The sequence below is a fragment of the Ranitomeya imitator genome, chromosome 3 (assembly GCF_032444005.1).
Source record: "Ranitomeya imitator isolate aRanImi1 chromosome 3, aRanImi1.pri, whole genome shotgun sequence".
Lineage (NCBI taxonomy): Eukaryota > Metazoa > Chordata > Amphibia > Anura > Dendrobatidae > Ranitomeya > Ranitomeya imitator.
Window position 1 is genome coordinate 97,155,605 of NC_091284.1, and position 27,819 is coordinate 97,183,423.

The following is a 27,819-nucleotide window of genomic DNA, read 5'->3' on the forward strand; positions in this document are numbered from 1 at the left end:
TAGTATTTTGCTATTGAATCAATCTGCAGACAAAAGTTGGATATTATCACAGTGATATTTCTCCTATAAACTATATCGCCACCCGTGACGGTAGGCCATGTCTGGTACTGCAGCTCAGCCCTGTCAGAGTCTTACTCGTTTTTTTCTCATTGCCGCAATCTTCTCAATGTGTTGCCATTTTCAATGTCGTGTAATTGAAGACTGTTCTTTTAACGCCCGTCCTCTTTCCGTCTGAATAGCTGAAGCAGATGGAAGTTCAATTAGAAGAGGAGTACGAGGATAAACAGAAGGTCCTGAGAGAGAAGAGAGACCTGGAAAGCAGATTAAATTCTGTTAGCGAACAGGTATGTGTAAAAATAAAAAAAGGTCAATGCGAGCAGCCGTGCATGCTGCCCGCCTGGAGCTGGAAGCACTTTGTAGTAAGCCAGCACCTGCCTTCAGGACCATGATTCACACTGCTACGTTGGCTCTAGGTCGGTCAGCGCGACTTTGAAACCGAGAAACGTCTACGAAAGGACCTGAAGAGAACAAAAGCTCTTCTTGCCGATGCACAGATCATGCTGGACCACCTGAAGAACAACGCTCCAAGCAAACGAGAGATTGCGCAGCTGAGGAGCCAGGTACTTGGCGCTCTATTGTTAGGGTTATATTTTAGCTCTAGTTCAGGGCCCATCAGTTGGATTGTTATTTCTTACAGGCTTTTTTATGTATTGATTTTTTTTTTGTAATGTACTGAATGATTAACCCTTTATTTTTTTTAAAATTTTACTGTCTTTTATAGTGCCATCATATTTCACAGCGCTTTACAGACATTATCGGCATTGGGGCTCACAGTCTAGATTCCCTATTAGATTCCCTATTAGATTAATACTATAAAGTATTAGAGGAAACCAGAGACCCTAAAGAAAACCCACGCTAACACTGAACTGCTTGCAGATGTTCTCCTTGTTGGGATCTGAACCCAGGATCCCAGTGCTGCAGTGCTAACCACTGAGCCACCGTGCTGCCCACCGTGCCCTTTAAACCAGCACTTCTCAATCTGAGGCACAGCTAGGGTGATAGTCTTTTAGAAGTCATCATATGATGTACAGGTCTTTAGCAACTTATTGGACTCCTTTTGTGCTTATTTTAATGTTATTTTGAGGTCAGAAGGCACATTACACGATCATTTTCAAAATAGAGAAAATTGGAGTCCGGCTCAACAGGGCAGTATTTTCCTTTTTATTTTTCAAAAGAAATTATAGTGCATACAAAATACAAAAAAAAGATGTACATGGTGGACATGACCCAGTCGACGCGTTTCGACCGCACTAGGCATGAGTAAGACAGCCTAGTGCATTCGAAACACGTCGACCATGTACATTTTTCTTTTGTATGCACTATAATTTCTTTTGAAAAAGAAAAAGAAAAGGAAAATCCAGTCCTGTTGAGCCGAACTCCAATTTTTTCTATTTTTCTTGATGTGAGGCCAGAGCGGGGCCGGTGTCTGAGCCCCAGGTGGATGATCATAGGGCAACTGGGTGAGCTGGAATAAATTTTCTATAATTTTCAAAATGGTTGCCTTTGTATGACAAGGCATCATATTTAGGCCCCAGTAGAATCGTTTTGAGATGTCTTTTATTGTATTATTGAAAATGTGTTGTGTTATTTCCTTGGTGCTTGTCTACTGCCAACATATCCCGCAGATGGTCATCGTTCACATCAGTCCTCGTCACTAACGGAGCTTACAAATGTTACTTCTCTTTTTCCTCTTATACCACCCACACAAAGGTCAATTTAAAGGGACTCTGTCACCTGAATTTGGCGGGACTGGTTTTGGGTCATATGGGCGGAGTTTTCGGGTGTTTGATTCACCCTTTCCTTACCCGCTGGCTGCATACTGGCTGCAATATTGGATTGAAGTTCATTCTCTGTCCTCCATAGTACACGCCTGCGCAAAGCAATCTTGCCTTGTGCAGGCATGTACTATGGAGGACAGAGAATGAACTTCAATCCAATATTGCAGCCAGCATGCAGCCAGCGGGTAAGGAAAGGGTGAATCAAACACCCGAAAACTCCGCCCATATGACCCAAAACCAGTCCCGCCAAATTCAGGTGACAGGTTCCCTTTAATACGTTTCAAATTAACCTGTCCACCATGCTGCCCACTGCTTATCGCCAGCTACATTTAAGAATGGGAAGCCCCTCTATCCCCCATCCACCTCCAGTTATAGTAAATGTATTTTTCAGTTGTCATTTTGATTTTCACTGAACGTTCCCTGACTCCTGAATAACATATCCCCCAGGCTAGGAAGCAATATGGAAAGGAGAATGTACTTGGCTTGGGTCACACAAACATGTTTGTTAGCAGTGTGTTGTCCGTGTGTGCAGAAGCCTGCATATTATCACAGCATGCTGGCCAAGTATCCAAATGGTCAGTGCACGTGAGCAATAGTACAGATTATGGTGTCCGTCCGCCGTGTGGATGAGAGCACAGCGCAGCACACGGACCCAGATATGACTAATCTGGAAATGCCAACGTTTGTGTGAACTTGGTCTTATTGTGTAATTAAGTTGAATGAAGACTTGGCACTTTCTTGACTTGGCACCTCCTTGAGCACCAGCTAATACAACAAGTTATGCCACATTATATTCTTACATTATTGTGTAATTAATTAACTTTCCGGATTCTTTGAAAGCAGTGGGATTATTATTATTATAGCACCATTTATTTCATGGCGCTTTACATGTGAGGAGGGGTATACATAATGAAAACAGGTACAATAATCTTGAACAATACAAGTCACAACTGGTACTGGAGGAGAGAGGACCCTGCCCGCGAGGGCTCACAATCTACAAGGGATGGGTGAGGATACAGTAGGTGAGGGTAGAGCTGGTCATGCAGCGGTTTGGTCGATCGGTGGTTACTGCAGGTTGTAGGCTTGTCTGAAGAGGTAGGTCTTCAGGTTCTTTTTGAAGGTTTTGATGGTAGGTGAGAGTCTGATATGTTGTGGTAGAGGGTTCCAGAGTAGGGGTGATACACGAGAGAAATCTTGTATGCGATTGTGGGAGGAGGAGATAAGAGGGGAGTAGAGAAGGAGATCTTGTGAGGATCGGAGGTTGCGTGCAGGAAAGTACTGGGAGACGAGGTCACAGATGTATGGAGGAGACAGGTTGTGGATGGCTTTGTACGTCATGGTTAGGGTTTTGTACTGGAGTCTCAGGGTAATGTGGAGCCAGTGAAGGGATTGACAGAGGGGAGAGGCCGGGGAATAGCGGGGGGGACATGTGGATTAGTCGGGCAGCAGAGTTTAGAATAGATTGGAGGGGTGCGAGAGTGTTAGAGGGGAGGCCACAGAGCAGGAGGTTACAGTAGTCGAGGCGGGAGATGAGGGCATGGACTAGGGTTTCTGCAGATTCTTGGTTTAGGAATTTGCGGATCCTTGAAATATTTTTGAGTTGAAGGCGCCAGGAAGTGGAAAGGGCTTGGATATGCGGTTTGAAGGAGAGATCAGTGTCAAGGATTACCCCGAGACAGCGAGCTTGTGGGACTGGGGAGAGTGGGCAGCCATTTACTGTAATGGATAGGTTCGTTGTGGGGGTCGCGTGAGATGGGGGAAAGACAATGAATTCTGTTTTGTCCATGTTAAGTTTTAGAAATCTAGCGGAGAAGAAGGATGAAATAGCGGATAGACATTGAGGGATTCTGGTTAGTAGGGTGGTGATATCTGGTCCAGAGATGTAGATCTGTGTGTCATCAGCATAGAGATGATACTGAAAACCGTGAGATTCTATGAGCTGTCCCAGGCCAAAAGTGTAAATGGAGAAGAGCAGGGGCCCTAGAACTGAACCTTGCGGGACTCCGACAGATAGGGGGCGAGGTGAGGAGGTGGTGTGTGAATGGGAGACGCTGAATGTTCGGTCAGTTAGGTATGACAAGATCCAGGATAGGGCCAAGTCTGTGATGCCAAGGGATGAGAGGGTCTGTGTTAATAGGGAATGGTCCACTGTGTCAAAGGCAGAGGACAGGTCCAGGAGAACGAGGACAGAGTACTGTCGCTTTGGCGGTTAATAGGTCATTGGTGACCTTAGTTAGGGCAGTTTCAGTGGAGTGGTGTGACCGGAAGCCTGATTGTAAGCGGTCGGAAAGGGAGCAGGAAGATAGATGGGAGGACAGTTCAAGATGGACGTGTTGTTCCAGTAGTTTTGAGGCATAGGGGAGAAGTGATATAGGGCGATAGCTAGATACAGAGGATGGGTCAAGAGAAGGCTTTTTGAGGATAGGTGTGAGGCATGTTTAAAGCTTGAGGGGAAAACACCAGTTGTTAGTGATAGGTTGAAGAGATGGGTTAGAGTTGGGATGAAGACTGTGGCGAGGTTTGGGATGAAGTGGGAAGGGATCGGGTCAAGTGCACAGGTGGTGAGATGCGATCTTGAGAGTAGAGTGGAGAGTCGATCTTCTGTAATGGTGGAGAAGTTGGTTTTCGAGGTGGAGGGCTGGGTAGTTGGGAGGTAGGGCTCTGGGGGTTGTCGACTAAAACTGTCTTTGATGTTCTCAATCTTCTGCTTGAAAATTGAGGCAAAGTCTTCAGCTGAGATGAGTGGGAGGGAGGAGGATCATTAAAGATGACGTCCACTACTTTATCATTGAAGACCTATCCTTAAGATAGGTCATCAATGTCTGATCAGCTGGGGTCCAACACCCCCGCCAATCAGCTGTTATCGGTGTTGGTGGCCACCAACTGGAAATACTTGCTTAGCTGGCAATCTTCTGGTAGTGGCTGAGGTTTGTTCAAATCCATAGGAGGCGGATGATGTAGTATCCTGCGACGGCCACTATCATCCAGACTGCCAGCTCCACAAGTGAATATTTCCAGCGGCTGACCCCGACAACAGTTGATTGGCTGGGGTCCATCACCCGGCACCACCACCGATCAGAGATTAATGACCTAACATACGGATAGATGACCCATGAAAAAGTAGTGGACAACCTCTTTAATGACATCTTGTATTGGTTGTCACTTAGTTTATCTGTTCATGAGGAATCTAAGAAACGTACGAACTTACAGTAACTTATGAAAGCCTTATAGAAGGGGGCAAGTCAAAGGAGTTAGAATAAGACCTCCCTAAACATGTGTATGTGTGCATGTACTGTAGTGTGTTAATATGCTCATCTACCACCATTTCTCTGTGATCGAGTGCCATTCTGCTCCTCTTCTCACAGACACCACAACTTTTTAGACTTTCCAGGTCACACTGTGCTCTGTTTGAGGCAAAATGGCTTTGACAATGTAAGTGTTTGGAGTGTTAGAATGAGACATCGTAGGCTTACAATGTAAAAGAGATTTCCGATTCACTCATAGTGACCCGGAGAGTCTGAAAAGTAGTGACCTCACTGAGAAGAGGAGCGGAGCTGTGCAGGGTACTGAATAAGACAGTGATAGGTGAGTGTATTAATGCAATGACACTACAGTACATGCACTGTGTAGGAAATTCAGGTAGAATAGGGTTAAATGCTACCATTAGAGGTCCAGATGATGTATATAAACCAGCTATGATTATAGCCAAGCCCTGTGTTCATTTTGTGGTCGGTCAGCTAGGGAAGCTGAGCAGTCTGTGTGTTGGAACTGGGAGTAGCTCAGCCATTTCTGAGTAACTAGTGAATGAGAGTACAGAACCTAAAGAAGGACTTGAATTGCAGTCCTCCTTTTATTGCTTTGCCTTCATTGAAAAAGGACTGTGATTTTTGTTGTTCCATGTGTACTGGCAAAAGGCTGTGTTTCATTTAAAGAACTTTGGAAGTTTATAGATTTCGCATTGTTTGGACACAAGAATCTCGGGCCGGTGTAACCTCTAATGCTTACCGGAGAGCGTCAATCCCTACAACATAAAAAACGATTTCGAGAAAGAAAAAAAATTTCATAGGAGGCTTTTTTTTAACTTTTACAGACTTTATGCCTTTTTTTTTTAATAATAACTCTATAATTCTCATAGAAGAATGTGTTCCACAACTTTTGACAACGTTTCTGAAAAATAATAATAAGGAAAAAGAATTGAGTTCTTAATAGAAAAATCTAGCATGGCTCCTGTGACAGCGCCTTGATAAAAAGTGTTACAGCCTCCGAGCTTTCGGCTGTGCTGAAGTGTACTCTGAAGGGGTAAAACAATTATCCGAAAGCTGTGAGAAATCCCCAAGAGGCCGCTTCATAATGTAAAGCAGATTGGTGCCTGGGTTCCTGCTCCGTGTTGCTGGTCCCGGTATTTGTTCTCCCTCCTAGCTTTGCCAGACCATAACTTCACTGTTTTCTGCAATGTTATTTACTTCTGGGGAAATATTTTACGTCTCTGACACTCTGTGCTGTAAATCTGCCTCCAAGTATCTGCTATCATACAAGTCTGACAGCCTGTATACATGCAACCGCAAAATATGTTTTCCAGGAGTTCCATAGAATTGGAGTAAACTGCCCCATTAAAATGCTTTTGTGCATCTCCTCCCGGCTGGCACCGGCTGATGTGAATGTATAATCGCCTTTCCTTACGTATGTTTTACACCAACGCTGTAGCTCTTTGTCTTCTTCTCTTACTATCTATGTAGCTCAGGCCGTAAATCAAATCCCCACGAAATATTGATAGCCCAAGTCTTTGTCGAACAGTCTTATTGAATTCTGTGTTTTAATCACAGCTGGAAGAATCTGAATTTACTTGCGCAGCTGCAGTGAAGTCTCGAAAGTCCATGGAGGTTGAAATGGAGGATCTCCATCTTCAAATCGATGATATTTCCAAAGTGAAGACAGCGGTGAGGTTTATTTCTTTCTAGAATGTTCTTTACCTAGAGCCAACATATCCTGCGGCGACGTACAGAGAATGCACTCCTATTGATCCCTGTCTCCCTGTAATTTCCCTATCTCAAGCATGCACACATACTCTGGGGCCAGATTCATTGGAAGCCAATTAATTTCACCGTAGAGCATGGGAGGCCGCCAGAGAACCCCGAGCAAGTCTAAACACACAAACTTGCTCTAATGTGATCCTCTGACCCCCAGTGCTACGGTTCTGACTACTATCCATTGTTCTAAAATGTTACTTATTTTGTGTACTCGTCTAACTTTCTCATTAATTCACACATCCTTGTGCCCTTTCCCGTGACTGAGCCACTAACTGAAGTGCTGGCTTACATTTTAGAAAGAGATTGTATCATCGCAAATGGGCAAAATTGCAAAGGGCTTGTGAAAACCAGCTACCTTGCTAACTTATCTTTGGCCCCTTAAGGATACAGCCAATCTTCATTTTTACGTTTCTCTCCCACCTTCTTCCAAAAGCCCAAAATTCCACGTGTGGTAAAATTAAGAAAAAAAATGCAATTCTTCCATTTTTTTTTGGGGGGGGGAGGGGGTGGTTTTGTTTTTATGGTATTCATTTTGCCATAAAAATGATTCTGAAACCTGATTAGAATGGTTATGCAGATGCCAAAATTGCACAGACTTTTTTTTTTCATATTCAAGTTATGAAAGAAAAATTCTGAAGTTTAAATAAAATAAATACACAGAGCAGTTGACTTGGAGGCGCGAGACACCTAGTCCTGTAGTGATAATCTCCTGCTGATGACACAGATTTTTTTTGAAACGGCAACACAAAGAAAGTCAAACATCACTGGAATCTGGGTCTCTGACCCCACATCATGCTACTCTGAAATTCCAAAGTTCAAACCTGCTGACAGATTCCCTTTTAAGAGACCTATCTTTAGAAACTAAACCATCTACTTTATTTTTTAGTATGAGGAGCAAACTTTTCCCTTCACAGGAGCAGTTTACAACTCTGGGCTTTGACAATATTGTTTGTCATATCCAAGGGCATTGAAAATCTGGTTTGTTAAGTTACGTTCACATTAGCGTTTTGCGGGGCTGCGTCGGGCGCAGCCGCGGCGACGCATGCGTCATGCGTCCCTATATTTAACATGGGGGCGCATGGACATGCGTTGCATTGCGTTTTGTGACGCATGCGTCTTTTTTGGCACACGTCAGGGCACAGAGGACGCAGCAAGTTGCATTTTTTTTGCGTCCAAAATCATGCCAAAAAAGGACGCATGCGTCACAAAACAATGCGTTTTGCATGCGTTTTGGTTTGCGTTGTGCGTTGCGTCGCCGACGCAGCACCGCACAACGCAAATGTGAACGTAGCCTAAGTTAGTATTTTGTCCTCGGTTATAAGAGTGGATTCTTGTATTGGAGGTTAGATTTGTCCTGATTCCGTGTAACATTGCCCTACTGAGTATTTGCCAAAGACCTTCAGATGTCTCTATATAGAAACCTGCTAGTAATGTAATTGGTTCTCATGATCCCGGTTTTGTAGCCTAATATAATAACACAATCTGCATTGTGACCGTCACAGCTGCATTGAGGCCTGAATAAAGTTTTGTCCTCGGTTAACCTCTCTGCTGCTGGATACATTTGCTGGGTTTGCCGTTCTCATCATGTGGAAATGATGCGGGGGCAGGCAGCCTTGGAATGACATTTTCATTTAGACGAAGTTTAATACATTTCTCTCCTAAGCTGTGTCCAGTTTCCCCCCCAGTAATAATAAGATAGATGACAGCAAAGCCGGAGCCAGAGAAGTCGTTTTACTTGTGGAATGATGTGCTAATAGATTCATTAACTTTCTGAAGCCGGCATTATTCTCTTTATTAACGGCACTACCCCTCCCAAATCCAGCACCGGCGCTTTCTGCCTTCAGCTGCTCTGCCGCATAGCGCTGACATTATCTGAAATGTAGGATTCTAGAAAAATGGCTTTCCAAAGTGATAGCCTGAATTATGAATACCGCCATGTCAGTGCTCATGTACCCTCCAGCAGATCATGGTTTATGATATCTTCACATGCCCCATCTTTCTTTCGAGATGTCTAACAGGTGGATTGTCCAGTGATCATTCGAATAATTGATAATTTACAGATCGGTGGGGGTCCGAATGCTGGGGTCTTTGTTGATTGGCAGACCAGGGAATTTTTATTTGCATTGGAATTTTACGTTTTTTTCCGGCAGCCCCGCAGAGAATGAATGGAGGGGCGGTCAAGCAAGCGCACTGCATCTACACTCTAACGAGCGTTCAAGTCCCTGGTCCGCCAATCAATGCGGATCCCAGAAGTCAGACCACCACCAACAATAGGATATCCCCTTTCCTGTAGAATGAGTGATAATTTTGTCTTCACCAGAGAACCCCTTTGAAGGCTTCAGTGAGCTTTCATATATAGATGCAGGTCTCCGGCCCTTTCCTTCTTACTGGTAATAGGTGTAATTGTAGAGATTCCTGTGCAGTTAATGTATCTCATAGAATATGGACCGTCCCAGCTAGGCCTCCCATGGTTTTGGGTAGTTGTAGCAGCTATATGGCCTTCCTTTGTGGTATTTCCTTGCTTTCAAATTGCATCTTCATTACAAAGACATTTATAGTTAAAGGGATTATCTATGACTATTTTTTTATTATGTTACTACTGGCCTAGGGACTAACAGGCTGGTAGTCGCTACTTGCCTGCCTGATGTGCCCGAGACCGATTTCCACTGGTACACTGGTCACCGACCGCTCCTGCTGACGATTCAGCTGCTTCCGCTGACATCACATCGGTGGACAGGACGATGCTTTGTTGACAGAATGGGAATACCGATATCATGCTGATTGACAGCCGGCTCCCTGCTGCATAACTTCAAGGAGCTGGTTGTCAATCAGCGCGACATCAGCAATCAACAGAGTAGCCCGGAAGAAGAAGAGCTGCTCTGCTGATGTGAAGCAGCTGAATCGCTGGCAGGAGCAGTCAGTGACCCCTCTGGGCCAGCATCGTGTAGCACAGACAGCTAGCTAGCAACTACCTACCTGTTAATTTTTACTATAGACCTAAAAAATGTGAAATAAAAATAGTCCCGTGCAAACCCTTTAATCTACCATGTTTCTTTGTATTGTACTCTTTCCTTATTAGCATTTCGATGGCATTGGTAATATCTATTGGCTCTTATTAATCCTTTATTTGACATCTACTTTACACAGTGCCGCTTTAAAACTTTTACAAACGAACTCCGAGTTTGTCCGTTGCAGACACCATGCCTCTTCTATGTTTCACACAATGCTTTCTTGCAAATTCAGGAGCTTTGTTGGTATTTGCTTCCAATATGTGTCAGTATCATTTCCTCCGATTACCTCTTGTTAACATTACTGGCAGGACTGGCACTGCAGGGGAGCTGCGACAAGACCGCAACTCAGGGGTATAGTTGAAACATGGGTAGACTGTACACCGAGGCCCTGTATGTGCATGAAGTGTGTCATCTATTGTCTGTGCACAATGGTGTGCTGCCTACTATACAAAATGTCTTCAATAACATTACATTCTTTGGCGTTGGTTTCAGAACTCTATTGTTTGTTCATTATGATGAGGGCATGATAGTGGATCACCACTAGTATAATGATATATAATTTTCCTATTAAAACGTCATGCATTTCGCATTATTGTCTCCTTATTATAAACAGCGTTTCTTCCAGTACCGGATAAGGGAGATTAGATTAATGGAAACAATAGCAAGCAAATGACAAATGTAATAGTTTAATGTTTGTGTTCCCTGCTCATTGATAACCCATTCTGATTTAATTGACAGCTGGAGGAGCAGGTCAGCCGCCTGCAGAGGGAGAAGAATGACCTACAGAGCAGAATGGAGGAGGACCAGGAGGATATGAATGAGCTGATGAAGAAACATAAGGCAGCTGTGGCCCAGGTGACTCCTCAGCAGAAATCTGTGTTCTATTTATAAAAATAAGTACACCCTTTGAATCAGTAGCTTTAGCAGCAATAACTTCATATGATTGTTTTCTGTGTGGCTTTGTTAGTCTCTCATGTTGTTTGGAGGAATTTTAGCCAATTTTCTTCTTCTTAACTTTGCTTAGGTTCCTTGAGGTTTGTGAGCATTTGTTTCTGCACGGTTCTCTTGGGTCCCAACATTTCCATCAGGTTTCGTTTTGGACTTGGACTGTCCCCATTGTAACACTTTGATTTTTTTCCATTTCAGTTGTTTTGATGGCGATTGGCTGGCTGCTGTTTTCGGGACCATTGTTCTGTCCAGTTTTAGAAAAAGCTTTTCAGTTTTGGATTGCCCAGGTCATATGGCTGCAAAATCAGCCCAAGTTATCACCCCTTCACCACTGTGTTTTATAGATGGCATGAGGTGCTGGTGCTAATATTCTGTTTATTTTTTTGCTGGGCACTACGGCCAAACATCACTTCTTTGGTCTCGTCTGTGCAAAGGTCATTGTTTCAGTCATATGTTTGGTTTATGTTCAACTTTGCAAACTAGCTGCATTGCCTTGTGGGGGTTTTTTTAAAGAAGAATCTTCCAAGCAAACCATACTTGTTCAGTCTTTTGTTAATTGTGTTGTTATAGACCTGAACATTTTAAAGTGCCATCCAAAGCCTTTAGAGTCTGAGCTGAAGTTCTTGATTTTTTTTTTTGTAATTTCTCTGAGCATTCTGATCTTGGTATTAAGTTGCTTGTTGTTAAGACATCAATTCTTGGGAAAATTATCATGAATGTTTTCCTAATCCCATGCATTTTTGGAAAAACGGTTGTTCCCTTCGAATTACTTTTCTACCCTGGCAACAGTTTATTATGAAAATAAAAATATGCACACTATACTGACCTTCCTCAGGTCCTCTGGCAAGTTGCCGTCGCTGCTCTCAGTGTCTGGCATTGGCTGCGGCACTGACATCCACTTGATTGCACGGCAGACCGTGAGCCCAGCGGCTCTGCCACTGTAGATTTGTACCCCCTTCAAAGCCACTGATTGGCTGCCACGCTGTTGATATGACGTCATCTCCGCAGTCAATGCCAGACAACTGGGATCAGCGGCAGAGACTCATCGGCGGAGTCGGGGAAGGAGAGAATACCACGGTTTGTTTTGTTTTATAACAAACAGCAATTATGGAACCTTAATTTAAAGGGAAAGACCCCTTTAAGTGGATGAGTGTGGTACTAAAATATAAAATGGTGTTTACCTTAAAGCTCCTTTTAAAGTGAGACACAGGTTTACAAGGGAGCCAAGTATCGGAGAAGAAGCTGATAATCTAGATGTACCAGATGTGTGGCCCTTTTATAAAGTCATGCAGGCGCTATGTGGCAGGTCAACGCGCTATTTGAGAGGAATTTCATTTGCACTTCTAAAATATAAATTCTGGAAAGCATTGAAGCAATAGTTTATAATATAGATATATGGGGTAATAGGGCACTAGTTGGAGGGTTTCAATTAACAATGCAGGAGTACTAGCCACAATACATTGCTTTTTTTGTATGGCTCTGAGGTCCTGCATCCATTACCTTAGCTGGTCACATTTTGTCCTTTGGCAGATGTGTGACCATTTGTGACTATAATAAGATGTCTCTGCAGTGTATCCCCGTGTTCATGGTGCCTGGATTCACCAGCTGATATTATTTGTGCCTTTTGCGGGGCCTGCCCTACAGCTCGGATTATTGCACATTGAGCTGAATGCTCTGCCTGTTTGAGCAGAAGACGCCACCACCAAAATCTACTGCTTAGAAACATCTAGTTTAATTAAATGCACAACTTTATCAATAGATTAACTGCTTGTAATGTAAATAATGCAAATTGATTTTTTTTGCATCAGACCAGTTGGCTGGGTCTGAAAGCCTTGGCACTTGGTGTGTTTGGTATAATTCCTTGAAGCAGTGAATATTTCCTTGTCTTCTAGAGGGGTGCACATTCCCTTCTCAATGAGCAACCTAACGAACACTGTCATTCTATCCCATAGTCCTCCCGAGATTTGGCTCAGATCAATGACCTTCAGACGCAACTTGAGGAAGCCCACAAGGAGAGACAAGAGATACAGGAGAAGGTAAGTTTGTGCCCTGCTAGTGTAATGATCAGCATATAGACACTTATAGGAATAATTCACTTACGGGCTGTAATAGGATGACGCAAGCATTCACGCCATGAACTAGGCATAACCGTTTTGCCTAGAGAGTTCTTTTAAGAAAATAGAATAGTTGTTTGATTGCGACCGGTCAATGTTAGCAAGTCAACCCTACCAATCATTACACTGCCTTAGAGGAATACCTCCTTCATCCATCATGGCAGCCTTTATAGTGCTAGAAGTGGTTGTAACCCATCATCTTTGATTGGCAGCGCGATCTGGTTATCGCGCTGTCCATAAAGTGGCAAAACTAAGAGCAGATTTACCAACAGGAGTCTGGGGTAGGTGGACAGCCCCCTTACAGAGCCATGAAGATAGCAAGGAGCGATGTCATCCAGCTTCCCATAAGGGAAGTGTAAGAAACCCACAAGCGTATATATTGAGGAAACCTCTCTATATCTAGGAATTTGAGTACATCATCAAGCAATGTGGTATATATCTGGAGACTGAGGCGCACGCAGATTTTCCATCATGTTTTCCACTTGGCCCAATTGCTGCTCATCTATTGATTTATATTGAAAAATTGTGTGGTTAAAGTTAATCAGCAAAGAGCAAAATCTATCGACGGTCTACGTTTTATTTCTTTTCAATTTGTAAAGCTTTCTTCTTCCTTCCTTCTTGCATTATCATTAAGCATCATTTAATGTACGCCACTAGACGCTGTGCAAGTTTCCTTCTGATGACAGTATACACGTTTTACAGGCTTAATAACCGTCCGCCTGAAGAGCAGGTTAATAATTTGATTAATCTTGAAACATGTAATTGCCTCGGGACTGGGAACCTTTTTTATCTTTTCAGAAAGACTTTTATCTACTTTTTGCCTTAATTGCCACATAAGTTATAGCAGGATTATATACACATAGGTCAGACTGCATCTATATTACTGCAGTTATTATGCTTCCGCATGGAGAGCGGGCAGATTGGCTGTAGCCGTGCCATGGGGAGGTCCATGCGGACTTTACTCTAGTCACCACATTGGGGCATGGACAATTTTTCACCATTCCATCCACTTGGGACCCCCCTTTTATTAACCAAAGTGGAGAGCAATTGGCAGATCCTCCGATTAGAGAATCATCTAATTGGCCCAAAGAATTGTCTTGTTTGGCCTGCCTAAGGTACAATATTCTGACAATCTGGACTGGGACCAGAACTGGGAAAGAGAATGGCCATGTCAAGACACAGTCCATATTTGTGGGCATCTTGGTTGCTTTTGGCACCATATGGCTTACGTTGCAGGTGAATAAAAATCCTCTTACCAATTTTCCCCCTTCTTTAAGTAAACTTTCATTTGTCTGAGAGCATAAAACAAGCAGCTGCGTTAATTCATCTTCCCCTGTCATTTCTCTGGCTTATTTCGGCTGTAAGACTTGTGCTAGGTATCATTAGCCAATTAATGGCTGTGGCATATGTAACCTTGCAGCCAAATTGACCTGCTAATTGTTAGATTTGTGCATACAACAAGCTTAGTTGACATTTAAAAGAAACGGAGATGATGATTGAGAGCGATCACAGGAGCCGAATGAAATACTATTACTCCAATGCAAATTGTATCATTGACCTGTAAATTTGAAATTAATGAGGCATCGTCTAATCTATGATCACTCATCCCTCAATTGTCAGGGTAAGCCTTACAGGGCTCATTGGCAATAAGCCCAAAACATTGATCCAGTTTTTTGTGGGGGGGGGTTTATTATTTTTTTTTACTTGCGAGAAATCTATATGTTAATATATTAAACCATGCATCATTAAGTTAAAGAATGTTGTGGTCATTGCATCCATATCTTCAGTGCTCTAAGCTGAGCCAAGAGGAAAATTATGCTGTTGGAGGGAGAAAAAAAAACGATTCACCCGAGAAGGTAAATTAATGCTTGTGCTTTCAGGTGATAAGTTGTCACAGGCCTAGATATGTTTTGCATAGCTCATTACCGCTTGCATCACTTCAGTGTTGCATTATTAAAACCTAAGGGGTTTGGGTTACTTCTCCTTGGAGCTTCTCTCAAAGACATATATTCGGTTATTGCAGATATTTGGGTGAGTATACAAGTTCAGCTCCGTCACCTGCAGACTTGCTTTTTGTTACAGTATGTCATGAGTAGCAGGTCACTGCTTCGCACAAGTTCAACACACTTATCTCCTGCTGTTCATTCAGGTTTTTTTTTAAGGCTTTTTCAGTACTACAAAACTACAAATATTGAGTGATGAAAGTACAGTGTTTTAAAGAATCACGTGTTTTCACCCTTAAATAGGCATTCTAAAGTTGCTTCTTGTGCAGTTCAAACCAGGATAGGCTCTCTTCCTTGAGTAACTGCGCTGGTATGAAGCAGAGCTATAGTCCTAGTAGAACTATAAAGTTCAGCACAAGTTCTGGTTTGACACATTCAGCGATCAGTAATTTGGTCTAAAATTTCCACTACTATTACTATATTTTCGTGTAGGAATAACAGGGCATTTGAACAAGAATGTCTCCTAAACAGCAAATGCAGAGAGCTGTGAATCAGCAAATATCTTCTGAAAGCTGCTGGGCTGGTGATTTATAACTGCATCTCTTCAGAAGATTAGAAGAAGGGTGGGAGGGAGGTGAGCAGTTAACTACAGTTTTATAAATCAATGGGCTGGACAGAGCTGACTGGTATGTTAGGAGTTAACCCCTCTCCTGGAATATAACTATTGGCAAGCTCCATGGAAACAAGCTTTACACTAATGGCAGCAAATAGCATGAAAATAAGCAAGTTTGCAAATAACTTGCTTTTTCTAACTAAATAAATCCGTTTAAGAAGTTGATAATACCCCTTTAAAGATATGTTTCCTTTAGAGCATATACCTAAATGACCTTGCCACTTCCCTCTGTGGTTCTTACATACAGTTCTTACACTACATGCCTTCATCTTTAGTAATTAAGACTCGTGTTCTTCTGAGTTAGCGAAACTAAGTAAATAAAACACATTAAGTAATTCCCAGTCAATACCGATGCAAGAGGGGGAGGAGTGGAGGACACTTCTTCACTGGTGGATTAATCTAGGCTTGAAGGAACAAGGAGTCAATATGTTATAGATTTCTCTTTTTACATTTTCCCTACAATATCCTCCTGTAGGTCAACCCTTTGTGTATTTGTTTTCCATTCACATTTTCACTTAATAGTTTTAGTTGTGTTTGGCCACTGCAAACCGTTCTTATAATGAGGCAACATATACCAAAGAATGATATACTCTTTTATTATGCATGGCTGTGTATAAACCCTCAGGGTACATATCTAATACAGCGCAATGCCAAAGTGTCCTTAGATAGATTGCATCTCCGCATATTATAATAATTCCTATCTATTCCTTATACATGAAGACTTATAATATTGATGAACAGGATTTTCTGTGCAAAGACAAAAAGCTTCCTCCTGTGTCACCTCTGTGCTTGATTTGTATTCCCTCCTGGTCTCCTCTCCTTTCTCAAACTGATATCATTTCTTCTTTTTCTGTTGTCCTTCCTCTTTTCCTATTTTTTATCTCCTGTTTTCCATATGTCCTCTTTTTCATTTACACCTGTATTTTGGATTGTCTTTGATCTTTGCTTTACCTCTTTTGTCCTTTTCATCTCAACTTTTCTTGGACTTCCTATACACTAATCCATGTGTTCTCCTCTATCCTTTTAATACTCCTATTTCCGCTTTTTATCTCTTTTTGTAGTTTCTGGTCCTTTTATTTTCTCATACTTCCCTCTCCCTTGCTTTCTATTTTCTCTCCTTCTTGGCTTGCTGCCGTCTTTCTATTCTCTATTTTCCATATTTGCAGTTGTTTTACCAGGATGACCGCTTTTCATGTTCTTTAATAGTTTCCTTAAGGGACATTAGGACTACATGAAACAAACGAAACCTAATTTTTTCTGCTGCTCATCCAAAGCAAGATCTGCATCTGAATTATATCGATTTGATCCCTGCTACACTGAGGATAAAAACTGGCATTGTATTATGCTGTAGATTTTCTGCGCGGAAAATCCACACCACACATGCACAGTTTGCAAAGTTAATGGGATTTTAAAAGCCTCATCTACACTTTGCATACATTTTCGGCGCCTGGCTTGACATGCAGCATGTAATTCTTTGTGCAGAATTGTTCAACACCTGGGTGAAATTCGTATTAGATCTGCAAATGGTGAAATTTGCTGTAAAAATCTCATGTATTTTTGCAATAAAATGACCGTGATGTGGATTTGAAAATTTGCAGAATACAAATTTGTCCATTCAGAAAATGTCTGGAGCATATGGATGAGATTTGTAAAATCTCGTCCCCTTGTCAGATTTAATCTTGTATGACCAGCCGCGGATCTCCTGACGCAATATTCGCTGGTTGGTTTGGGTTTCTGAACCTCAACTTTTGAAGATCCTCTGATTTTCAAGAGTTTAATATGGGGTTTTCTTGAGAAACTCTTTGACACACTTATGTAATCTTTATTTTTACTACTACATTTCTGCCATCGTGTTTGTTAATCCGATCACATTTATTTGCTTTGCATTATTGTAGCTGAAAAATTCTACATAAAATATTTCCCAGTCTCCACATTACCCCAGAAATATTTTGTCTCAGCAGTCAGACATATCAACCAGATTTAAAGAACAAGTCTAAGTGTGGAGTAGATGTATATAACATCCTATAAATTGCTGCAATTTATGTCACCAGTCGTCACTAGTTATCATATCTTTATTTCTGTTTATTCTGTGAATTCTAAATAAGGCAAATATGTCTTTAAATGTTCTTCTGGGATTTGGAAACGTCTCCGAACGGCAGAGCTCTCACTTCTTACATTCTTGCTTTTCATTTTTTGTACAGTTACAAGGTTTGCAGAGTCAGCTGGAATTCTTAGAGCAATCCATGGTGGATAAATCTGTGGTGAGCAGACAGGAAGCCAAAATCCGGGAACTGGAAACTCGCCTGGAATTTGAGAGGACCCAAGTGAAACGCATGGAGGTGGGTGTAGCTCCTGATCTTACAATGTCGATGAGAGTTCACTTAGATGGAACTTTCAGGTTCTCCTTTACACACAAGTTGCTTTTTTTAGATCAATTACTCATTCATCAGCATACTTTTCTCTTTTTAGGCAATTTGGATATTTGATTGTTTTATTGATCAATTACAGTGACGTCATTTCAATCCAAAAGGTTAACAAACCTGAATATTTAAAGTAAAAGTGAGGTTTTGTCTTACTAAGGAGAATATGTATGGGTGCAACTATTAGTGTGCAGAATTATGCAACTAAACATGTCAAGTCATGAGTCTTCCATCCATGGAGTCTGTTTGTTAATCTGGCAATAGGTTTGGGAGTTTTGAGCCAGTCTTCAGCTCCAAAATGGTCAACCAACTCATCTTGAATAATATGAGCCCATAGCAGTACCCCAGCTCCACGTTGCTGACATCTTGAGTGGAAGAGGAGGTCTGTGCCCATGACTGATCCATCCATGTGCTCACACTTCTAGTCCATCAAGAGTCAGTCTCATCTCATCGGTCCATAAAACCTTTGAATAATCTGTGATCAGATATTTCTTGGCCCAGTCTTGACACCAGTGTTTTGCTCAGTGGTGGTCGGGTCTCGGCCTCCTTACCTCCACCATGTCTCAGAAAACTGAACGCATTGTACTCGTGGACACTCCAGGGAGGTTGCAGCTCTGGAAAATAACAGCACTGGAGAATAATGGCTTCGTCACGTCATGTTTGATTCTTCTCAAATCTTTGGCACTTAGTGTGCATGTTTTTTTTTCTCAATACATTTATTTTAGCGATCCTCTTGACTATTTGCATCAAAACCTTTCATGATTCTGTAATCGCCCCAATATCTTAGCAATTTCAATAGTGCTGCTCCCTTTGTAAGACTTGTAACCGTTATTGACTTTTCAGACTTGGTGAAATCTGTTTATTTGTTTTTTTGGGTCCATTATGCCTGAGGAAAGCAAGTTGCCTATTAATTCTGCACACCTTGATAAAGGTGCTGTATCCTTAAGCCTCATGCTCTCATTTCACAAATACACATCACCTTACCGGCTTCATCCAGAAAGTATCCAAGTTTATACAATGCGGAGTTTGAAAATCTGCCTAAAATTTACATGTGCAAATTGCCTCTTCTGAGGAAAAGAGGACTTAAACTCTATAGCGCCACCTGTTGGAAGTAGCGATCCTACAAGTCACAATCAACCCTTTAACGAGTCGTGCAATATGACTTAGGATAATAGCCAAATCAGTATCTCAATTCGCAGACACGGTGTTTCGGGCTGTTGGCCCTCGTCAGTGCGAAGCATGAGAACTAATTTGGCTAGGTGAGAGGCTCTGGACTGGGGTCTAAGGGGTATTGTTTCTCCTTATGGAGAGTGACATACCAGCTGGCTTGTCAAGGTAAGGAGGCTTATTTGCCGTGCAATGCTCCTCTGGGAAATTAAATATGCTCTTAAATATACATAAAGTGCCAGTGCAAAGATAAGGTAAAGAAAGGGGCCCCAGAGATTATATCAGCAAAGGCATAGTAAATCCCCAAGTGAGGTGTAAAGATACAGTCTGTCCCTCGCCGAAATGTCACCAGGTCATAACCCCATGTGAATCTTACCCATCGCTGTCAAAGGTGCCACACACTATGCCCCGACGCACGTTTAGAGTGGGCTTCTTCCGGGGGCTCTTGCGATGTTATCTGTCTCCATGGACAGATAACATTGGGATTTACTACGTGCTGATATGATCTCTGGGGCCCCTTTCTTTATCTTATCTCTGCACTGGCACTTTATGTATATTTAAGAGTATACTTGAACCATGCTGTCACACTATTGGTGCTACAATTGTGTTGCACCGGTGTAAATTTTGCCTTTATGTGTGTTTAAAATCTTTGTGAAATTATTACAAATAAATATATTGATTGAATTTTATTACTAGATTTGCACTACGTTTTCTTGCATGTTTACAAATATAGTGGGAGTTATCCATGGTTAGTGCTATTGGTGGTTTGGACATTTTGACCTAGTACCACCATTTGAGATGGTTTCCCCTTACTGGGATTTTGTATTCTCTTTATGACAAGGGGTGGTATGCCTCTTCCTAAATCAGGAGCAGCTGACTCCAGCATATCTCGTCTTCAAGACCAGAGTGAACGATGGCGGTCTTGATATATCTGGCCAAGTATGCATATTTATAACAAAACTCAATGTAATTTTCTCCATATAAAGAGCTCAAAGTCTGATACTTGTCCTCACCAGAGCCTCGTAGCCCGACTAAAAGAGAACATTGAGAAGCTGACTGAAGAGCGAGATCAGCGAGCCGCAGCAGAGAACCGTGAAAAGGAACAGAATAAAAGAATGCAGCGACAGATTAGAGACATGAAGGAAGAGATGGGTGAACTGGCTAAGAAAGAGGCAGAAGCCAGCCGTAAAAAACACGAACTGGTAAATCAATCCATTGTACGGTACAAGTGTCTCTTATGCCACTCGTTCATTCAAACCTTCAGCCATTTTTCTGTGTCAGATACTGAAAGGTTATCTTGGCCAAGCTAATCATTGTATCAGAAGTAGGAAGGCCCTTAGCTAAACCAGTTTAGGTTTTCTATGACCATAGTGTAATAATAATGTACATCCTCGCCTGCATACATCAATCCGAGGTTACAAGTTAAATGTAAATCAATGGATCCCGTTAATGCCGATACTTGTAGAATGCTTGAAAGAAAGGTTTTATTCATTGACTTTCTATATGTGTAAAATGTTTGATTGAGATTAGGATATTTATTATATTATAATGTAGTATTATAATGCATTTATTTTTTAATAATATCAGAAACTGCACAAATCTTGTGCTTTGACTGTGTTTTGATATTACTACTAAGCATTAAAAGGGTTTTTTCTTCCCCAAACTGTTGGCATCTTAGCTAAGTCATTGTAAAGGAGATTCCATTCATAGATTTGCTGTAGAAAAGTGAGTTCTCATTCACAGAGTGTTAGGCTGGGTTCACATTGCGCTAGGTGTGTCCGTCTAACGGACTCGTTTTTAAGTAGTAAAAACGCAATGTAACGCACATACCAACGCGCCCATAGACTTGCATTGTCTGACGCATCGTGACGCATCCCTAAATTGGTATGCGTTTGTCACATAACGTTTTTTTTCTGACGGACCTTCAACGCGGCTTGCAGCGTTCTCGGGTCCGGCCAAGCTAACACACTACTAACGGAAGCGTTCATTCTGCCATAGAAGGCTATGGCAAACGCAGTCAGACGCAAATCATGAAAAATTTCCAAATAGGACCACACGTTTTAATAGCGTTTGAGGGTGGTCACATGTGTCATGTGACAGGAAATGTGATTTCGGCCATTAAAGGAGGAATATACCACCCACACATTTACTGCACGTGACAGAGTGTTGCAATAGCTCTCCTGAAATGTAAGTACATTTCTATATATATATCTCAGTATACATCATGGGAGTCTGTAATGTCCGTCGGATGTGTGTGTACTAAACATGTATTGCTTTGTTGCACACAGATGTCGGATACAGATGTCAGCAGCAGCAGCGTGTCTGCGATTTTTTTCGTCACAGTCGGTAGGCTTGCACTTTAAAAAACCACTATAATGTTGTGTGAAACTCCATTGTATTGAGCTAGGCATAACAATCCCGTTTATTGTTTTATTGTGAATAGGAGTCTTCTGAGCCCAAGGCTGCTAGACCACCCCCCAAAAAACATGCTAAAAGCACAAAGGTACATAGCACACATGTTGAATTTTTCATGCATAAATTTATTGATCCAATGAATACATTATTTAATGTTAATTTTTTTTTTTTTACATTTTACATACACAATAGGTTGTGGCACACGGAGGACACAAAAGAAAGAAGGTCCCTAGCCGTCTGTCATCGCCACAACTGCCAGTGGTAAATATAAAATTAGAAATATTCTATCCAATATTTATCAACAATCTATCTATTCACTTTCTATCTACTATACCTATAAACTATCTATCAACTATCTATCGCTCCATCTATTTGTCTATCTATATCTATGTATCTATCTATCTATATCTATGTATCTATCTATTTATCGATCTATCAATATCTATGTATCTATATATCTATCTATATCTATCTATCTATAGTTATGTATCTATCAATCTATATCTATCCATCTATATTTATGTATCTATCTATGTATCTATCTATATCTATGTATCTATCTATCTATATCTATCTATATCTATGTATCTATATATCTATATCTATCTATATCTATCTATATCTATCTATCTATCTATATCTATGTATCTATATATCTATCTATATCTATCTATCTATCTATATCTATGTATCTATCTATTGCTATATCTATGTATCTATCTATCTCTGTATATATGAATATGGCCATCCAGTGAAATTGACACTATCAACATAACTTTTTGTGTTTACATAGTCCAAGTCAGCGGCCAAAAAAAAAAGGATTGTCGTTGACGAAGAGCCATTGACTATCCACAACGAGACACTGATCAACCTTGTGGAAGCCAACCCCTCCATATGGGACCAGAGTGACAGCTCCCACCATGACATCGTGAAGAACCGGAAGTTGTGGGATCAAATAATCTGTCACTTTGATCCCCGATACATGGAGAAGTCGACAACCTCAAAGAAAAAAATTGGTAAATATTGGTGACGTAACATCGGAAAATGTTAACCAAAAAAAAAATAATAAAAAATTCTATCCTATCAACCTATCCACTTGTTGTCTATCTCTCAATTATCAACTATCTGTACACTATATATCTATCTATCTATACACTATTTCTAAACTATTTCTTAACTATCTATCTACTATTTATATGTCAACTATCCTAGCAAACTATGAAAAATGTTTCCTATATCTTAAAACTAGCTATCTACTATTTTTATATATATATATTTTTTTTTAAATTTAAAGCCGATGCTGTCCATACCCGTTGGAAGTCCATCCGCGATCGCTTTGTCCGTGACTACCGGAACAGTCAGAATGCACCAAGCGGATCCAGTGGTAAACGGGTGACACCGTATGTGCATTACGACCAACTGCTCTTTCTTCAAAAAACATTGTCTCAGCGCTCGTAAGTACAAATAGGTCTGTGTGCGAGACAAAATTGTTTAAAGGAAACTAATTTACTTTTTTTTTTTTTGGGTTACAGCACGATATGCAGTACCGCTGCTCCTAGACCGACAGAGGAACTGGAGCCTTCTCCAGTGGAACCAACGCAACCTGAAGATGTGTCTGGCATCAGCGAGCCACGATCTGCGGATAGAAGCACTGTTGCTGCAGGTGTGAGTGCCCGGTTGCAATCACAGCGTGGACGCAAGCGAGCATCACAAAAAGATGAAGCTGATGCAATTATCGTGGATGGACTCCAACGGGTAGAGGACATGTGTCGCAGTGAGCTCAAAGACCTGAGGCGGGAAATTACCGAGCTGCAAGCCCGCGAGTCTGTCTACTCTGCTAATGAGTGGAAGCTACTTTTATTGTCCTATGTGCCTGTAGCACAAAATATCCCGGCACATAGAAACCTTATGTTTAGACAAAGACTGAACGAGCTTCTAGAGGAATTTGTGGGCCCCCAGGAACCCGCTCCATCGGGAACAAGAAGACTGGACATGCCGCCCTACAACCCTCAATATAGAGGCCGGGGTGAAACGAGCGTGGAACCTCATAGACAATGTAGCAGTCCATCATATAGTTGGGCAGACAATACTCCCGTGCAGTACCAAAGTCTTTAGTACCGTTCACTGTCCCCAGCCAGGTGCAATTACCGCGTTGCAAGTTTTCTTTTTTTTTTTTTTTGTTATGTTTTTTGTTGTGAATTTCTATTTTCCTTTTTTTTCATCCCTATGGGATATCATATGTTAAACCTGTGTACCAACAGTTTGTTGGAAAAATCCATAAACATTTAGTAAACTGTTTCAAATTTAAGATTCTTGTATGACTTTAACTTTTAACACAACATAACTTTTTACACGACATAAGGTAACTTTTTACACGACATCAGGTTAAACAACTTTTTACACGACATAAGGTAACTTTTTACACTACGTAACTTTTTACACGACATCAGGTTAAACAACATAACTTTTTACACGACATCAGGAAGACTTTACAATATTTTCACACGTATCTGTCTTGCCATGGAACATGGCCTTCATGTGTGAAATAATGTGCAAATTGATCACGAATCCTCATTATTTGTGCTGTTGACCGAACTGCATTCGATTCAATGCTACTGAGGTTCGACTCGCAATCATCGGGGTCTACCACCTGGGGTTCATGTCTCGCCACAAAATTATGCAGACAGATGCACGCCTTCACAACACGGTCCACATTTTCAGGTTGCAGTTGCATGCAGGTTAGTAAAATCCGCCATTTTAATGTCAAAATCCCAAAGGCACACTCCACATAACGTCTGGCCTGGCTCAAGCGATAATTAAAAATGCGCCTGCTGGAGTCTAGACTACGGCTTGAGTAGGGCTTGAGGAGATTTTGTCCGAGTTGGAACGCCTCATCACCAACTAAAACATAGGGCAAACTTGGGCCTTCGGTCCCCGGAAGAGGTCGTGATGAGGGTATGTTTAAACGTTGGCTGTACAAACATCGGCCCATGTTGGAGTCTCTGAATACTCTGGAATCGTTAGTCCGGCCATAAGCACCAATATCCACAGCAACAAAACGGTACCTGGCATCCGCAATCGCCATCAATACTATAGAAAAGTATTTCTTATAGTTATAGTAGAGGGATCCACTATGCGCAGGTTTCTGAATCCGAATGTGCTTTCCGTCCACGGCACCAATACAATTGGGGAAATTAGCCACATCCTCGAACTGTTGGGAAATCGCTAGCCACATTTCTGATGTTGGTGTTGGTAGCACAAGTGGTTGCAAGTTGTTCCAAATGACATCACAAGTTTCCCGAACCAGTTGACAAATTGTTGACTTCCCAAGTCTAAACTGGTAATGCAGTGACGCAAAAGTTTCTCCGGTAGCCAGATATCTGTCGACATTCAAAAACAAAAAGCAAAAAAAAATTAGGATTTTAATGATCATCTAATGGCTAGTTACAATAGAATATACAATTGCTAAATGAACATTAGGCCACACGATACCGAGATCTAGTCTTTGTCAATATAATGATAAAAAAAATGTATAATTACCTCAACTAAACTAAACTCAACTCAACTCAACTAAACGTTGCTCCGCACTGATGCTTTCACGAAAAGTGCTGCGATGATGATGTATCTCATCCTTCACATGCGAGAGCAGAACATCAAAGGTCTCAATGGACATCCGTAGATAGCGTTGGAATTTGAAGGGATGATCCCGAAGCTGCACATACAGGGTGTGAAAGGCACCATATGTACTCCGCAAGAAATTCACTTCGTGGATCCAATATCTCCTTTGCGAACTACGCTTTCTCTGCCGAAGTCGCAACCGCATCAAGCGAAATCTGACGAGCTCAGACACAAACATCTTGCTAGCAGAAGTTCACTCAATGCTTTCAAAATGGAGAATGAGTCTGTGCCCACACCCGACAATGACAAAAGGGAAAAAAAAAAAAAAGAACAACTTTGACAGTGACAAACGCAGACAAACGGATACTTCGTAAACGGACATCAAAATGAAAAAAACGCGATCACATGCGTTAACGCTAGCGTTACCGTGACGACGAATTTCACATATTTTTGCTCCTTTTCTGTACATGCGTTTAACGCATCCGTTTAACGCCATGTACTTGATGCAATGTGAACCTAGCCTTAGTCTGGGTCTCGCAACCTCATCAGGACCTAGCTGCTAATGCGCTGCCCCAGTGGATGACCCCGAGGCGAGGGAGGAAGGTCCCTGTCAGTCAAGGGCTGGGGGAAGCAGAAAAAAGAGAGAGAGGGGCAGGGGAGTTGTAAGTTCAGTGTCCGCCCTACTGCACTTGTGGCTCATTTCCTTAAAATTTGTGCACAAGATTTCAAAGAAAATAAATAGGAAATGGCATTTCTACAACAATGGTGTACATTTTATTTAAGTTTAATCTCCTTTACTACTACATTACTTAGATACCGTTTGTTTGTGGTAGAAAAAGGTGCTGAAAGTCCCCGTAAAATAATAGCAGATAGCAGTCTACTCAGTCGAGCACTTGTGTTCTCTATAAGAAAGCCACCCCCAGACGTCATCCTTCTGTCCCCTGATTTCATCTGTTCAGGGAGTTGGAAAAGCCCTCATTCGCATTAATTGTGTGGGTTCTGCTGACTTAAAGGAAATCTGTCACCAGGTTTTTGCTACTCCATCTGAGAGCAATATAATGTAGTGGCAGAGACCCTGATTCCAGCAATATGTCACTTACTTGGCTGCTACTGCAGTATTCATAAAATCACTATTTTCTCTGATGGATGTCTACTAGCTCTCTGAATCCTGAGCTCTGTATAACCCCGCCCCCCCAACACCGATTGGCAGTTTTCTGTGTACACTGTGCATAGGCAGAAAGCTGCCAATCCGTGGGGGCGGAGCTATGCAAAGCTCATGAATATGGATGACTATATGACCGCAGTATTAATAGTCCTCTAGTGAAAATCTTCTGCTTATAAAAGTGATTGTATCAAAACAGCAAGCAGCAAAGTAAGTGATACATCGCTGGACTCAGACTCTGTCTCTACATTATGATGCTCTCCGATTAGGTAGCAAAAACCAGGTGACAGATTCCCTTTAAGTCGAATGTGTATAGAGGCCTTCATTCACTTGCAAGAAGCTGATCCATCTCACCAGTCATAGGGTAGACTTTTCTCCTCCTAATCCTTTACATTATCCTCTTTTGTACTTGTAAAACCCTTACGTGTTTGATCCCGTGGAGCAGTTTGAACTGCCCATATTGTCTATTTTCCCCTTGTTATGGTTTTTGAAGGTTGTAAGGTGAAAAATGTAAAAACAATTTTACTGAACTTTAACTGGGGAGACTTTAATTTCTTAAAGTTAAGAAAACCAGAGACAAATTCTTATCCTGTCTATCATGAGACCGCCGAAAGCAAAACCATTCACAGTGGTGGAATGTCTACAAAGATTAAATGCATTTTCAACCATGTGCTAAAGTGATGGATAGGAGTCCAATACCTTGAGAACTGCGGTAGAGGCACCTCAAATATCCCTGTATGTTCGCATTTCATGCAGCCAGCCATCCAATGGCCTAAGCAATGTGTTCATCGAAAATAATATACTGTACATTTATTAAGAAATTAATGTGCCCTTTATGAAAGTTTGCTGCCATTGTGTCCACAGCTATGTGAAGACCAATGTATCTAGTGAACACGTAGATAGAGCGTGGAGACACAGAGATGGGCATGGTAGCTCGACTCGCAATGATAGAACACTGACAATCTGCATTTAATATATTAATACTATACATTTATTAATAAATTAATGTGCCCTTTATGAAAGTTTGCTGCCATCGTGTCCACAGCTATGTGAAGACCAATGTATCTAGTGAACACGTAGATAGAGCGTGGAGACATAGAGATGGGCATGGTAGCTCGACTCGCAATGATAGAACACGGACAATCTGCATTTAATATATTATTTAAGATGCAATATAAAGCGATGGCAAACAAGACCACTCGATGGGCATCTAAATCTGTCTCTCTCTGCAGGAAATGGATCTAGAGAGTTTGGAAGCTGCAAATCAGAGTTTGCAGTCAGACCTGAAACTGGCCTTCAAGCGTATTGGGGACCTTCAAGCCGCCATCGAGGATGAGATGGAAAGTGACGACAATGAAGACCTTATCAACAGGTGAGAACTCTCTCCGGTTTCTTTCTTTTTATCATTGTCATCCATTGCTTCTCATTGTATTCTTTTATTTGACTGCTGATTATCACGTTTCGTTTCCCATTGGACATGTTT

The 27,819-nt window shown here is 41.6% G+C and overlaps 2 protein-coding genes across 9 annotated transcripts in view; both read left to right on the plus strand.

The window, feature by feature from the left end:
- The window catches only part of MYO18A (myosin XVIIIA), a 420,009-nt gene that overhangs the window by 356,819 nt on the left and 35,371 nt on the right, over positions 1-27,819 (plus strand). For all 8 annotated transcript variants that reach the window (XM_069761190.1, XM_069761191.1, XM_069761193.1 and 5 more), the window contains 8 exons: positions 240-344; positions 474-620; positions 6,662-6,775; positions 10,615-10,731; positions 12,777-12,860; positions 17,756-17,893; positions 20,158-20,343; positions 27,569-27,708. In XM_069761190.1, the coding sequence (XP_069617291.1) occupies positions 240-344; positions 474-620; positions 6,662-6,775; positions 10,615-10,731; positions 12,777-12,860; positions 17,756-17,893; positions 20,158-20,343; positions 27,569-27,708 (1,031 nt within the window). The remainder of the gene's footprint in view (positions 1-239; positions 345-473; positions 621-6,661; positions 6,776-10,614; positions 10,732-12,776; positions 12,861-17,755; positions 17,894-20,157; positions 20,344-27,568; positions 27,709-27,819) is intronic.
- Positions 22,468-23,716, plus strand: LOC138672808 (uncharacterized). Its single transcript, XM_069761201.1, has 3 exons — positions 22,468-22,572; positions 22,851-23,010; positions 23,089-23,716. Exons 1-3 carry the CDS (start codon positions 22,539-22,541, stop codon positions 23,669-23,671), a joined length of 777 nt encoding a protein of 258 aa, XP_069617302.1. The 5' UTR covers positions 22,468-22,538; the 3' UTR covers positions 23,672-23,716.